Here is a 14744-nt window from a genome sequence, read left to right on the forward strand (position 1 = left end):
GGCTTCTAAAAACGACCCAAAATTCCATAAAAGTGGCTTTGAAATATGAGAGATCAACCAATTTTATTAATAAGGTAACAGAAAAGTGCGAGTCTAATTCCTACAAGACGTATGTCATGACTTTATTGTGTAAGAGGTCTTAAGAGTTTTTTTCATGTGCTTAAAATTTGTGACTAAGGTTTTTGGCTAAAAGCATAGAAGCTAGGAAGAAATGAAAATTGCTGTGAAAAATGCAATGGATTTGAATGACTCTTAGATTAGTTAATTTCAAGCGAATTATTCCTTTTTTTCCAACTGCTTTTGAGAGTCTATATTACACATACAAAATGCTACTTTGCTAATACTTAATCAATTAAAGAGACATGATTTTTTAAATAGGTTTCAAAAAGCCACTTTTATAGGTCAAGTTTATCCTACATGACTAGTGTTAAATCTCTAGAGAACATGAGGCTAGAAGATTTCTTTGAAGAAGATCTTAGCTTTAATGTACTTAAAAAGGTGCTTTATGTGGTAAACTTGATATAATGCATCAAGTTGGTCAAGAAAGCCCTTAATGTTAAACCACATTAAGACAACTGACAATGGTTAATTAAAAAAATATATTGATCGTAGTGTCAATTTATCATAGATTACAAGAAAAGTGCACAAAAACTAAACAAGAAAATCCATGCAAATAAGGAGATAATGGGTGACCAATTTTTGTTAGTGTTTAGTGTTATTATCAGTGTGGTGACGTCCATAAATCAATGCCATGTTCACAAGGTGTAGGTCAAATGTAACCGAGCATATGCTATTTACAAAAGAAAACATAACTATCAAAATTAAATGTATCTCCAAAGTCTTCTACATCCAAGGGTACATTAAAAAAGTTTTCAAAAAGAACATGTTTTAAGATTAAGATAGAAAAGGAGAGAATACTTCACCACGAGAGTACCTAGTTATGATTTTATTTTTTTTGGCATTTTGCAATGAAGGTCAAATAACTCCTCATTGTGCATAGTCAGTGTGAAAATGTGCGTTGGGTATGTGGAAATCCAAGTAGTACAATATGATGTAGGCTTGTGGAAATATAGGTGCGAGCCTTTTCTATGTAGTTCCTTCTTAACCACGTTACTCACATCAAGGAGATTCAAGAGAAGTTCACAAGCATTCATGGTGGACGGATTCCCTTGTGAATAGGGTACAAGTTTGTTAATGCATAGCATAGGACTTTCACATTATTTGTTGGTGCACGTCATATGACTTTCACATGATCTATGTCAAGTCCATGGAAGGCCTATTGTTGCAAGCTATAGTTGCCAAATGTAAAGTTGCCTATCACTAAATAAGTACAATAATTCTCTATAGTTGGTAGATGTAAAATTGTATGTCACTAAATAACTACAATAATTCTCAAGGGGGGCGTCTAAGTTCAAACCTTGGAAGCTATAGCTGTGCAAGATGCATGTCACCAAATATGCACCCACAATGTTTTTTTTTTGTCTGCTTCAATTAAACAGATGGGAATATGTTGAAAAATGCAAGCTATGCCCAAGGTGATAACCTTTTTTTAACGAAGTTTCTTTTCTTAGCATTGATGGTATTCCAGAAGTCAACACTTCTCTTGCGTAAGGGGCATGATAAAAATAGAGGTAGTGGGTGAGGGAGAGCCAGAGGGAAGAGCAGTGAGAGCAAGGAGGACGACACTGACTAAGAAGGAGGTGCTAGACGTTCCTTGGAGAGTAGGTTGGATGATGTTTGAGGAGGGTGAGTAGGCTAGATGACGCCTATGAATATATTTGAAAGGGCTTTTGTCTACATGGAAAATTACATACTGAACAAATGGAAAGTGACACTAGGAGTCACTCTTCTGAAGATGATGAGGAGTGGGAAATATTTTCCAAGTGCACAGTGGATTATTCCTAAAGCCGGTAATGGCATGGACTCCACTAGGGCTCGTGCCATGTGGAAGTGCTTGAAGACTCCTGAGCTTGTTGAGATCTCGGATATAAGAAAGGTGTTCTTCAGAGATCACTATATTGAAGGTGAGTCTGCCAAGTACTTCCTTCCCAGAGCTTGCCACGCACCCCAAGAAGAAGATGGACAGGCCTTCTCGGAGAGTCAAGAAGATAGTGTTCCAATGGGTCACTGCAATAATCCCATCCTTGTGGAGGACAGTCCGCGCCCGATGTCGATCTCACAGAGCCGTACATAAATTCATCTGAAGAGAAAGCTGTAGAGTTCCTGAGAGCTATCAGTGAGAGAGACGACTTCATACCAAGTACCACCACGGCATGAGCTCACTGACGAGGGCTTCGTGTGAATCATTTCTTGTAATGAAATATCCATTGGATATTCCACTCTACAGAAATAATACTTCTAGTGGATACATAAAATGTCCTTTTCGTTTATATTGTGTGGATTGCTTAATTATATTAATATTATTAAGGTCAATAGGGGATGTGTCGAATTAGTAAGGACACGGAATATAGGAATGAATGAACGTGTGTGTGTGTGTGTGTGTGTGTGTGTGTGTGTGTGAGAGAGAGAGAGAGAGAGAGAGAGATAGAGAGAGGCTTCGAGGAAGCTACTGGCTGCGTGATTGGGCGGCCTCCAGGCAAGGCCCAAGAAGCCACACACACACACAGAGAGAGAGAGAGAGAGAGAGAGAGGCTTCGAGGAAGCTACTGGCTGCGTGATTGGGCGGCCTCCAGGCAAGGCCCAAGAAGCCGCAGCGAAGTTTCACAAAACTGAAACGCATTGAAATTTGCGCAGCAGACAGCAAGCCCTTCTGTTCTCTCTTGTGTCTCCTATCCTCTCCAGCTCCCTAACAGCTCCCTTACAATTTCATTAACCCTTGCAAAGCTTTGATTTGATCTTCAATTTTGAGCTTCCCTTAATCTTTTCCTAACGGAAGATGATGCATTTCCCTTGCTGCCAAATAATTAACCCTACCACGTCATACTTGCCTGATCTGGTCTCTCCTTCCACTTGTAGGAGCTGCTTTGAAGAGCAGCATTCCTCTACACTCTCAGCCCTTTGCTTTGATGATGATGGCCAATCCATTAATTTTGATGACATTATGCCCAGTGAAATGTCAGCAATCGTGCCACTAGATTACTTATGGGATGATGATGGTTGGCATCCTTCAGTTGATGAAACCACCCCATTTGCCCATGGTGATGAAGAGATGGCAGCACTTCACATGTGGGATAACTGGCTGTACTCATCCACATCAATGTCGCCAGGGGATGGTTCCTGCAGCTTCTACGGTACTCCGGCGACAACTCCGACGACTCATTCAAGTACTCCGGCAACGGCTAACTTGTACATGCAAGCATCTCCCTGCTCTGAAGCATCCTCCTTAATTACAAGTGCAGCCAGCCGGCCACCGCAGCTGGATTTGGAAGATTGCAACAATGCTCTAGGGTTATAAGCGCCCCCCTCAGCTTCTTAATCACTTAATCAAGCAAAGCAGACAGCTTAATTCAATTTTAATCAAATCATCTAATTGCTTCATAGAATCTCTTGTGCAGGAGCTCCACCACAAACGTTAATCAGGAGGTTGAAAACACAGACGCGGTGGCATTTGAAGTGGAATGCGACACTCCTGGGCTGCACGACGGCTACGTGTGGCGCAAATATGGCCAGAAAAACATCAAGGGCAGAAGGTTCCCTCGGTGAGATTCTCGAAGTCAACTCTTAATACTCGAATTAGTCCAACCTAATTATCAACTAATCGCTTCAATTAGTTGCTTCTTATCGAATCCTTATGTGCCTGCGTAGGAGCTACTACCGGTGTGCTCAAACGGGCTGCCCCATCAGAAAGCAAACAGAAAGCTCATCGGAGAAGGAAGGCTATGTGTTGATTACATACATCGGCAAGCACAACCACTAACACTGTAACTAAAAGCCCAATTAATGAAGATTAACACCCATAATTTGTGTGGATTAAGATAACACTAGGCCCACCATTTTGTACAGTATTTTGGAGCCATCCAAAATCCCAATCTACAAATCTTGTACACTCTTCTAGCGCTAGTCAGCCCTGCTCTGTAAGCCTTTCCATCAGCAAGAGGCATGGTTTGCATATAAATCAACTATATTAATAAATTATTGTGCAAAAAAAAGAAAAAAAAAGAAAAAGAAAAATCATTCTTTTATCCAAGAGTTGAAATTCTACTTTTAGACACCCCTAACAACCTTTAACCAACTTTGTCTATGGAACTTTCACATACCTGTGTATGTGTGTGCGCATACGTGTACATGTGTTCTTACGTCGTACGTGTGTGCATGTGCATGTGCACGTGCCATATAATATACAAGCTTGAGGGGTATTTTAAAACCCTCTTTATAAATTTAAAGCTTATCAAAGTATCCCTTATTTATGATTAAAAAAAACTTTTCCAGCTTGAAAAACCCTCTCGTGTATGTCAATTCTTTGTAACTCCATAAGAAAATAAGGAGTCACTTTATTGAGCTCACATACTATATTACATATATTTAGGTGTTACTTCAAGTCCAAGGGACTTGGCTACTAAATAAAATGGCTGAAAACATGTGTAGACATTGGTGGCTACATATGTAGAAATTAGTGACTAGAAACATTTGTGGACACAAGTGCCTTTACATATCCACCTAAACTCATGTAAGCCTATAAGGTGGATCCTTCTCTTGTTGGTAATGTTCACCGATATATAAGTCTACCACATGTGATCATTAAGAGGGCTTTTTTAAGTCAAGATTTTGAGAAAAATCATAGAAATCTACTTATATAAGGGGGTTTTTAATGGCATTTTTTAAAAAAACTATAAATTTATTTTTTAAAAAAAGGGGGTCATTATATTCAGACAAAATTCACAGAAAAGGGTACCTTTCAATACCCTTTGAATGCATGTTGTATGTAGGTCTTCCTAAAGTACACCCCCCAATAATATCCCTAGTCATTCATGTATGTAAGGGTCATATAGTCTAAGGTTAAAATTCTTTAATGGTATATGGATTCACCCAGGGAATCCATGAGTTGTACTAGGAGCCAGGAGCATTGAATGAGTATGGTGGCTTAACTTTTAGGGGCCTAGATTCTGAGGAGAGAATGTAGGAGATGATTAAGGAGGTGTATGGCTTCATCAATGATATATTTTTTATGCTTGTATTGAACCTATATAAGAGGCACCCTCTAATATGATTTATTTTTAGATACCCTTGCCAACTTTTAACGAACCTTGTCTAGGGACCTTTCACACTTACAACCTCATGGCAAAGTTAATTACAAAGCTAAAAGTTGTGTCAGATACCCTTATCAACCTTTAACCAACTTTGTCTAGGTTGGAGGTCTGACCTAAGAGGACAATTTGAGTAGGTAGCTGGATTGAATAGGGAGGTTGTGCATGCACCATATAATACATAAGCTTGAGGGGTACTTTAATACACCTTCTATAAATTTAAAGCTCATGAAAGTATCCCTTCTTTATGATTTTTTTAATAAATAAGCTTGAGGGGTACTTAATACCCCTTCTATAAATTTAAAGCTCATCAAAGTATCCCTCTCTATGAATTTTTTAATACATAAGCTTGAAGGGGTACTTTAATACCCTTTCTATAAACTTAGAGTTCATCAAAGTATACCTTCTCTGTGATTTTTTTAAACTATTCGTGGTTTAGATAACCCTATGATGTATGTAAATTGTTTTTTACTCCATACAAAAATAAAGAGTCTCTTGATTGAGCTCACATGCTATATATTATATATTTAGGTATTACTTCAAGTCCAAGGGACTTGGCTACTAAATAAAATGGCTAGAAACATGTGTAGACATTGGTGGCTACATATGTAGAAACTGGACTAGAAACAGTTGTGGACACAAGCTCCTTCACATATCCACATAAACTAATGTAAGACTATAAGGTGGATCCTTCTCTTCATGCTACAACCATTGGAGATTCTATAGTTTATAATGATTCTAGAAAGAAAATTACTTTTCACAACCTAGTGCAAAAGTCGTCACAAAATGAATGACATGTCCTAACCATACATCGAAAATTGATTTATTTATTTTTTTGTGGTCAAGCTTTATAAATCAAGAAATATGGCACACGAGTACCTTTATATCAACAATATCAAAAGTGTAAAAGTATTCAAACTATCTTGATTGAGACCTATAATAAAGGAACAAGGAGACCATGGATGACGTCCTAACCATACATCGAAAAGTGATTTATTTATTTTTTGTGGTCAAGCTTTATAAATCAAGAAATATGGCACACGAGTACCTTTATATCAACAATATCAAAAGTGTAAAAGTATTCAAACTATCTTGATTGAGACCTATAATAAAGGAACAAGGAGACCATGGAACTTTTCTTAATTGCCTTACCACATGAAATGGGATAGTATAAATCACAATGAGACTATAAGATATAAATTCATGCATAGTATAAATTACAATGAGACTATAATAAGAAAGGAATCCATGCATACTTATTACTACCAAAAAATAAATTAATAAATTGTTTCTAATAACGGAAGACAAATTGAATTTTGTCTTTATTATTCTTTATGATGGGAGTGGAACAATAGAAACATGGAACTTTCAAATAAATAAATTATTCATTTAGATCCAAGTCTCTGAATCTCCAACCAAATCATTTCAAGCTATGAATAAAAGTTGCACCATGCAAAAAGTCTCATATATTAGGGGTATTGAATCCAATAGAATTGGAAAAGATATACTATAAAATCAAGAGTTGAAAGCTTCAAACATAGACATGTTAGGAATATAAAAAGACTTTGATAACAATAATACTTTTAAATTTGAGTATGGATTTTCGAAACATTAGTGAGAGAGGTGGGGAAAGTAGAGTTATGAGGACTTTAATATAAGAAAATAATAATAAAGGTTAGATCCCTTGGTAAAATAAACCTTCAAAAAACTTAGATTTTTAAAAAAGTGTTAGTAGCATGTAAGTAAGAGAGTATGTAAAAATATGTGTAGGATGGATTGTGTGAATAGGACAGAGTGGGATTTTATGTGAGTGTGTGTGTGTGTTAGTAGCACGTAAGTAAGAGAGTATGCAAAAATATGTGTGTAGGAGGGATTGTGTGAGCAGGAGAGAGAGAGAGAGGGATTTTGTGTGTGTGTGTTACATGTGTATATCAATATACAAAAGCAATTCGGTAACGTCAAAAGTGTGTGTGAGTAGGAGAGAGGGCTGTTGCAAGATCAGGGTGTCCAGTTTTGTCCAGTTTATGCTGGACTACTGGACTGGGACAATGCTTGGAGACCAATTTTGGGGGGGCAAGGTACTTCAAATGAGATCAAGCAACTAATAGAAAATATACATGCACTCAAATTAACCAAATATAACTTAAATTAATACAAATTAGTCTAATTAATCAAAAAATATGATGAAATGATTTCAAAATGATATTTCCATGTTTAGAGTGATCCAATTTTTTTTTCATAGATGCACCATTACAAGTACACTACTCCCTATAGGTTTTAGATAATTTACATCAAAATGTAATTTTCCTAATTAGATTATTAATATTTATAGGCCTTCTGATAGCCTAGAAGAATTTTGGAAAAGAGATCATCATTAAAATTCCAACCATAATTTGGATTTGCAATTTTGACTAACCATCACATTCTACTAATGTCTCGCTATCTACCACTCTTTTTATTTACAAGATTGAGCATTTTAAGTGGTGGTTATTGTGGGTGCAAAAAGTGGCATATATTATAACACTTTAAAGACCTTGAAATATTTAAAGAGAATAAACAAATAGCTTAAAATGTTCTCAAAAATAAAGTTAAACTCTATATTATTTGAAGATCTAAGGTCCAAAGTGGGAATCTCATATGAGTTATATGTAAAAGATATTAGCATTTTATGGAATTAGTCCAAATTTGGAATAGGGTGTATATATTGACTTTGTACCTAAGGAAATGCGGACTTTTGAGTATCTAATGTTAGATGAGATTATGCAACTATATTCCCAACTTTGCATGTGATGTTCCAACTAATAACTTGAAAGGAAATTCCTTCGTTAGTTAGGAGACTTTGGCCATTAAAGGTAAACAAATGCCTATCTTTTTACTGTTTACAGGGTGCTTGAGTGGACAAAATTGGGCACCCTGATCTTGCAACCACCCGAGAGAGGTATTTTTTGTGTGTATGTCTTACATGTGTATATAAATCTACAAGATCAATTAAGTAAGGCCAAAATTTAGAGCCTATTTATATTTATTTTTAAATCAATTAAAAATGTGTGAAAATGTGTGTGTGTGTGTGTGTGTGTGTGTGTGTGTGTGTGTGTGTGTGTGTGAGAGAGAGAGAGAGAGAGAGAGAGAGAGATATTAAATGAGATGGATTTTAATGGAATATGAATGCATGAACCCGAGGAAATAAGGGCTATGGTGGATAGAAGGTGGAAAATGGCATTGCTAGAGCATAAGATTAGTGAAAATAGAGATAATTAAGATATGAATGAAGGGTAATCACTAAATCACGATTTTTCATTAAGAAGATGAGTTTGATACATACATTTATAGCTCTCATCCACATGCTTTATGCACCCTTGTGCCATCCTTGTGTTCATAAATCCCTACATGCCTTCACCCTTACACTTTCCATGTGCCTACTTTTTGACCATTGACTCTTTACATTCATCCATCCACATGCCTAAATAATCTTAGACTTCATCCATTCCTATTTCATATCATTCTAGGACTCTCATCTACCTTGCTCCCGTATACATGTGCCCCATACATGACATGACAGGGCACCATATTTCAACACCCCCCTTGGTGCCCAAATGGGTCTCTCATCCCAAGAAGGTAAGGTGACATACATAGACATGACATTTGCCCCCCCTTAATGGAGACACATGCATATATCACTTAGCCTACATCATCGGTGGGGCTAGAGGTGATTACATCAACATGACATGACATTATCATCACATGGATACAACTTCACCAAGGGTTGACCAATCCCAATGTTTGTTGAGATATCGAGCTCTAGTGAGGCGGTGGACACTGATGACCCGCCTGGGGGATAGGCCCCGCACTTACACCACTGGCATGGTTGGTGAGATCTTGGGTGATATGCGGCCAGTGGGATGACAGGCTATGTGACAGCCATTCTAGAGACTGGCATAGTTATAGCGCCAGCTCATTTAGTCGGGTTCACACTATAGAGAACCCGTGTATGTATTGGTTGAGTACCTTTCATATTATTGTGTACTCTTATCTTTGTATATGTAGTGTTGAGTGTTGAGTAGAGAAGAAGAAGATTTTCAGCCTCTCACCTTGTGTGTTCTCTATTAGGGTTTTGTGAGTGTGAGTGTGTGCTTGCAAGAGCTCAAGCTCTCTTCCCCCCTGCATCTTTTCATGGTATCAGAGCCTGGTTCGTGCTAAGGGCTGAGCTGCAAGCAAGAGAACCACAGGAAGCGGTACGAGGGTAAGAGCTTCAACTACTCTTCCCTATTGTGTTGGTGACTACACCCTTGTCGGGAGCTCTACGGGAGGCATCGGCAACGATCTCTGATTGAGGAGCTTTCTTCGCGGGAGTAAAGCTATAGGGCTACTATTTAGTCCAACGGACTGAGTCCTACGGACTGAATTTTTGGGCCGAAAAACGCGTTTCGGGCGCGTCTGGACCTCCGTTTTTCAGAAAGCAGGCGATTTCGAGCACTGCGGGTAAGTCATCGATTCTCTGCAGAACTCTATTTTACGAACTGCAGGAAGACAGATTGACTGTGCAGACACTGTGAGTGCTGCAAAGAGGTCTATAGTTGCCATTGGGTGTATGTATGCACATTGACGTCACTGGTTGTGACATTTGAGAGTACGACAGTACCGCTGTGCAGAAAATACAACAGTTGTGCAGAAAAACCAGAGTGCAGGTTCTGGTAAAATTGTGTATTTGGCAAGATGTCAAATGATGGGATAACTCAGATTGTGGCTGAGAAGCTTGACAAGAATAACTTCCATGCTTGGAGGTTCAGGTTGACGAATTTCCTGATGGGAAAAGGCTATTGGGACTACATAGAAGGCGAGCATGAAGAGGCACCGGAGATACCGGATATAAATCCGACTGCTGCAGATGTGAAAGAGTTTAAAGACTGGAACCAAGGAGCCAGGAAGGTTATGTATTGGCTCTCCATTAGTATACAGGACACCATGATTGGGCACATTCAGGATGCCAAGTCCCCCAAGGAGGCGTGGGACACCTTGGTAAAGCTTTATGAAACAAATACCAAGGCACGTAAGATACAGTTGAAGAATGAACTTCATACTGTGGAGAAAAAGAGCATGTCTGTGAATGACTATGCGTTGAAGATAAAGGGTATTGTGGAATCCCTTGCATCTATTGGTGTGTCAGTAGATGATGATGATAAGGTGGAGGTCTGTCTACGTGGTCTCGGGCCACAATACAAGGCATTCAAGACGTCTATTCAGACTCGGGAAAACATTCCCAACTTTACAGATTTGGTGTCTATGCTGATTATCGAAGAGAAGAGCTTGGGTGAAGACCAACAGTCTTCACAAAGCAAAAACAGTTCAGAGCAACAGGCCTTCTACACGAGTTCAGGAAGAGGACGAGGTAGAGGAGGCCGTGGACGCGGTCAAGGAGGTGGCCGAACAGGTAATCAGAATTATGGTCAGCAGCAGCAGCAACAACAACAGTCCCAGAATCAACAACAACAACAACAACACGCAGGTGGAAGAGGCAAATTCAGAGGCAGGGGGAGTCAAAGAGGCCGTGGAAATTGGCAAAGGCAATATAATGATGCACGTGAATGCTATTATTGTGGTAAGCCTGGACATGTGCAGGCAGAATGTTATAAGAAGCAGGCTGACATGCAAAATGGGAAAGTGCAGCAAAACAACTATGCATCCTCAAGCAGAAATAATGAGGATAATGAGAGGTTGTTTGTTATGCAGCATGTCGTGAATGCCATGTCTGAAAATGTTGATGCAGCACAAAAAGATAATATATGGTATGTGGATTCAGGCGCTTCGAACCACATGACGAGTCATGGGGAGTGGTTCAAGGAGATGAAAAACCCGGAAAGACCAGGTTTTGTGGAAACAGGGGATGACACTGCTCATCCAATTGCCCACGTTGGAGATGTGCCATTATCTATGCAGGATGGCAAAGTGAAGTACCTTGCAGATGTACTTCATGTACCGAACATAACAAAGAATCTGGTTTCAATTGGCCAGATGATTGAGCAGGGGTTGCAGGTTCGGTTTAACCCTGATGGGTGTTATGTTGAAGATTTCAAAGACAAGTGCAGGTTGGTTGCAAAAGGCAACAGAGTGGGCAGAATGTTTACGTTGGATGTAGACATGCCTGAAATGAGTGCTGCGATGTTTGCAAATGGTTCAGGAGTTGTTGCAGACACAGACATATGGCATAAAAGAATTGGACATGTAAATGTGCAGAGATTGAAGTCTATGCAGACAAAAGGAATTGTGACAGGGCTGCCAAAATTTAAAGTGGAAGGTATGCAGAAAATATGTGAAGCATGCCAATTTGGGAAGCAAACAAAGCATGTGTTTCCACGTAACAGATATGTGAGCAGAAATGCACTAGATGTTGTGCATTCAGATGTATGGGGTCCTACGAAGACCGTGTCTATGGGAGGCTGCAGGTACTATGTCACTTTCATTGATGACCACACAAGGAAAGTGTGGGTATATTTCATGAAGGAGAAGAGTGAGGTGTTCACTCACTTTCAGAATTTCAGAGTTTTGGTTGAAAAGCAAACAGGGAAATATGTAAAGTGCCTAAGGTCAGATGGAGGGGGAGAGTACTTCTCCAATGAGTTCTCTGAATTCTTGAAGAAGAATGGTATTCGGAGACAGTTCACATGCAGATATACTCCGCAGCAAAATGGAGTTGCTGAGCGGAAAAACAGGCACATTGCTGAGATTGCGCGAGCATTGATGGAAGAGAAGAATATGCCGCATTGCTATTGGACTGAGGCTGTTTCTACAGCAGTATACATCATGAACAGGACTCCAACTGCAGCCATACATGATGTAACTCCAGAGGAGAAGTTTACTGGCAGAAAACCAGATTTGTCTCATCTGAAAGTTTTTGGATGCATTGCATATGTGCATGTGCCAGATGAGCTGAGAACTAAGCTGGATCCGAAAGCTGAAAAATGTGTGTTTATTGGATATTCCCTTGAGCAAAAGGGATACAGGTGTTATAACCCTGCTACACGTGAGTTGAGGGTAAGCAGGGATGTAGTCTTTGATGAGATGAGCAGCTGGTATGCTGCTGAAAAAGAAGCTGTTGGTGCTGATTTGAGCGGAAGTGTGGTTGCACAGAATGCAGGTCAGCAATCACAGTCTTTGAGTGGACCAGGAGAGTCCTCATCTAGTGGGTCTATTGATAGACCATGGAGCGGCAGGCTGCGTCATAATACCAGCCCTGCAAATGTGATTAGTACATCACGTAAAGGAAAAGAGAAAGTGGTTGAGCCCCTTGGTATGCCTGACATTTTTGCAGGGCATTCTCATGTTGATGGAGAGTCTAGTGGCTCAGATATGAGCCTTGATGAGGAGCTTGGGATCCCAGCTATGAGAACACCTGGTGTAAAGAAGGCTATGGAAGCCATGAATGAAAAGCTGCGAAGATCAGGGAGAGTGAAGAGCCCTGTGCAGAGATTTACATATGATGGTTATGTGGCACATCACTATGCATATATGGCAAAGGTTGTGCAGGTTGTTGAGCCCACATGCATTGATGAGGCTGTTGGAAATGTGCATTGGGAGAAAGCTATGGATGAGGAGATGGATGCACTATATGGAAATGAAACTTGGGATTTAGTGCAATTGCCTGAAGGCAAGAAAGCCATTGGATGCAAGTGGGTGTACAAAGTTAAACATAACAGTGATGGAAGCATAAACAGGTACAAGGCTAGATTGGTAGCCAAAGGATACGCGCAGACATATGGGATTGATTATGAGGAAACTTTCAGCCCAGTTGCCAAGATGGCAACGGTGAGAGTTGTGATAGCAGTGGCTGCGTCAAAGAAATGGTCTTTACATCAGATGGATGTAAAGAATGCATTCTTGCATGGGGATTTGCAAGAAGAGGTGTATATGTTGCAGCCACCTGGTTATGAGGATGTGGGTCACCCCGAGCATGTTTGCAGGTTGAAGAAAGCCTTGTATGGCTTAAAGCAAGCACCAAGAGCATGGTCTGACAAGATTTCTGAATATCTTGTCACTATTGGCTTTCATGTAGCCAATGCAGATTTCTCATTGTATGTGAGACATGGTGATAGAGGGGTTGTGCTTGTTGTCATCTATGTAGATGACTTGATCATTACGGGGGACCATGATGCAGAGATCTTTGATGTAAAGATCTTGCTTAGACAGAAGTTCGAGATGAAGGATCTGGGGGAGCTCAGATATTTCTTGGGCATTGAGGTGATTAGGTCACCACATGGTATTGGATTACTGCAGAGACAGTATGGCTTGGACATGTTGTCCAAGTATGGTATGACAGGCTAAAAGCCTATTTCTGTGCCATTGGATCAGAATGGCAAGTTGAGTGCAGATTCAGGAGAGATCTTGGAGGATCCTACTATGTACAGGAGCATAGTAGGAAGTTTGATCTACATGACGATCACCAGACCAGATTTGAGCTATGCTGTTGGGTTGGTGAGTCAGTTTATGCAGGTTCCACGAAAACCGCATTTGGATGCTATGAGACGCATACTGAGGTATGTGAGGTCTACTTTGCATTGTGGACTATTCTATGAGACTGGGACAGAGATATGTGTACATGGGTACACAGATGCTGATTGGGCTGGTAGTATCTCAGACAGAAGATCTACCAGTGGATTCATGTTTTCTTTGGGGAGTGCTGCTGTGACTTGGAGCAGCAAGAAGCAGCCTACGGTTGCTCTTTCGAGTACAGAGGCCGAGTACAGAGGAGCTGCTATGGCAGCATGTGAGGTAGCTTGGTTGAGGAAGCTACTTGCAGATTTGGGTCTATCAGTGGATAGACAGGTTGTCATTTTCTGTGACAACATTAGCAGTATACAGTTGGCCAGGAACCCAGTCTTTCATGCTCGTACGAAGCACATAGAGGTCCACTACCACTTCGTCAGAGAGAAGGTCTTGGCAGGAGACCTTGACCTTGTTTATGTCAGCACAGAGGATCAGGTAGCTGACATCTTCACCAAAGCATTGGGTACAGAGAAGCTCCACAGATTCAGGGCTTCGCTTGGTGTACATGAGATGGAGTTGAGCTCGAGGGGGAGTGTTGAGATATCGAGCTCTAGTGAGGCGGTGGACACTGATGACCCGCCTGGGGGATAGGCCCCGCACTTACACCACTGGCATGGTTGGTGAGATCTTGGGTGATATGCGGCCAGTGGGATGACAGGCTATGTGACAGCCATTCTAGAGACTGGCATAGTTATAGCGCCAGCTCATTTAGTCGGGTTCACACTATAGAGAACCCGTGTATGTATTGGTTGAGTACCTTTCATATTATTGTGTACTCTTATCTTTGTATATGTAGTGTTGAGTGTTGAGTAGAGAAGAAGAAGATTTTCAGCCTCTCACCTTGTGTGTTCTCTATTAGAATTTTGTGAGTGTGAGTGTGTGCTTGCAAGAGCTCAAGCTCTCTTCCCCCCTGCATCTTTTCAGACATCAACATAAGACATGACATGAGTCATCATCACACCTAAACATCACATACAAGTTTAGGCTTGTTTTGATGACAAC

The 14744-nt window shown here is 40.3% G+C and overlaps 1 protein-coding gene across 1 annotated transcript; it reads left to right on the forward strand.

Annotated features, from left to right (window-relative positions):
* The first annotated feature begins 2765 nt into the window (after positions 1 to 2765).
* LOC147606630 (uncharacterized) lies at positions 2766 to 4074 on the forward strand. Its single transcript, XM_086792152.1, has 3 exons — positions 2766 to 3408; positions 3516 to 3659; positions 3766 to 4074. Exons 1-3 carry the CDS (start codon positions 2897 to 2899, stop codon positions 3875 to 3877), a joined length of 768 nt encoding a protein of 255 aa, XP_086648278.1. The 5' UTR covers positions 2766 to 2896; the 3' UTR covers positions 3878 to 4074.
* The last annotated feature ends 10670 nt before the right edge of the window (positions 4075 to 14744 follow it).

This window comes from Cibotium barometz, chromosome 57 (genome assembly GCF_041138505.1).
Source record: "Cibotium barometz isolate CiBa-2024 chromosome 57, ASM4113850v1, whole genome shotgun sequence".
NCBI lineage: Eukaryota > Viridiplantae > Streptophyta > Polypodiopsida > Cyatheales > Cibotiaceae > Cibotium > Cibotium barometz.

Excerpts from the sequence above, each read along its gene's own strand:
- LOC147606630 (XM_086792152.1), top strand. The coding sequence starts at position 2,897 with ATGATGCATTTCCCTTGCTGCCAAATAATTAACCCTACCACGTCATAC. Across the intron at positions 3,409-3,515 it reads GATTGCAACAATGCTCTAGG|GAGCTCCACCACAAACGTTA; the intron begins GTTATAAGCGCC and ends TCTCTTGTGCAG. Across the intron at positions 3,660-3,765 it reads AAGGGCAGAAGGTTCCCTCG|GAGCTACTACCGGTGTGCTC; the intron begins GTGAGATTCTCG and ends GTGCCTGCGTAG.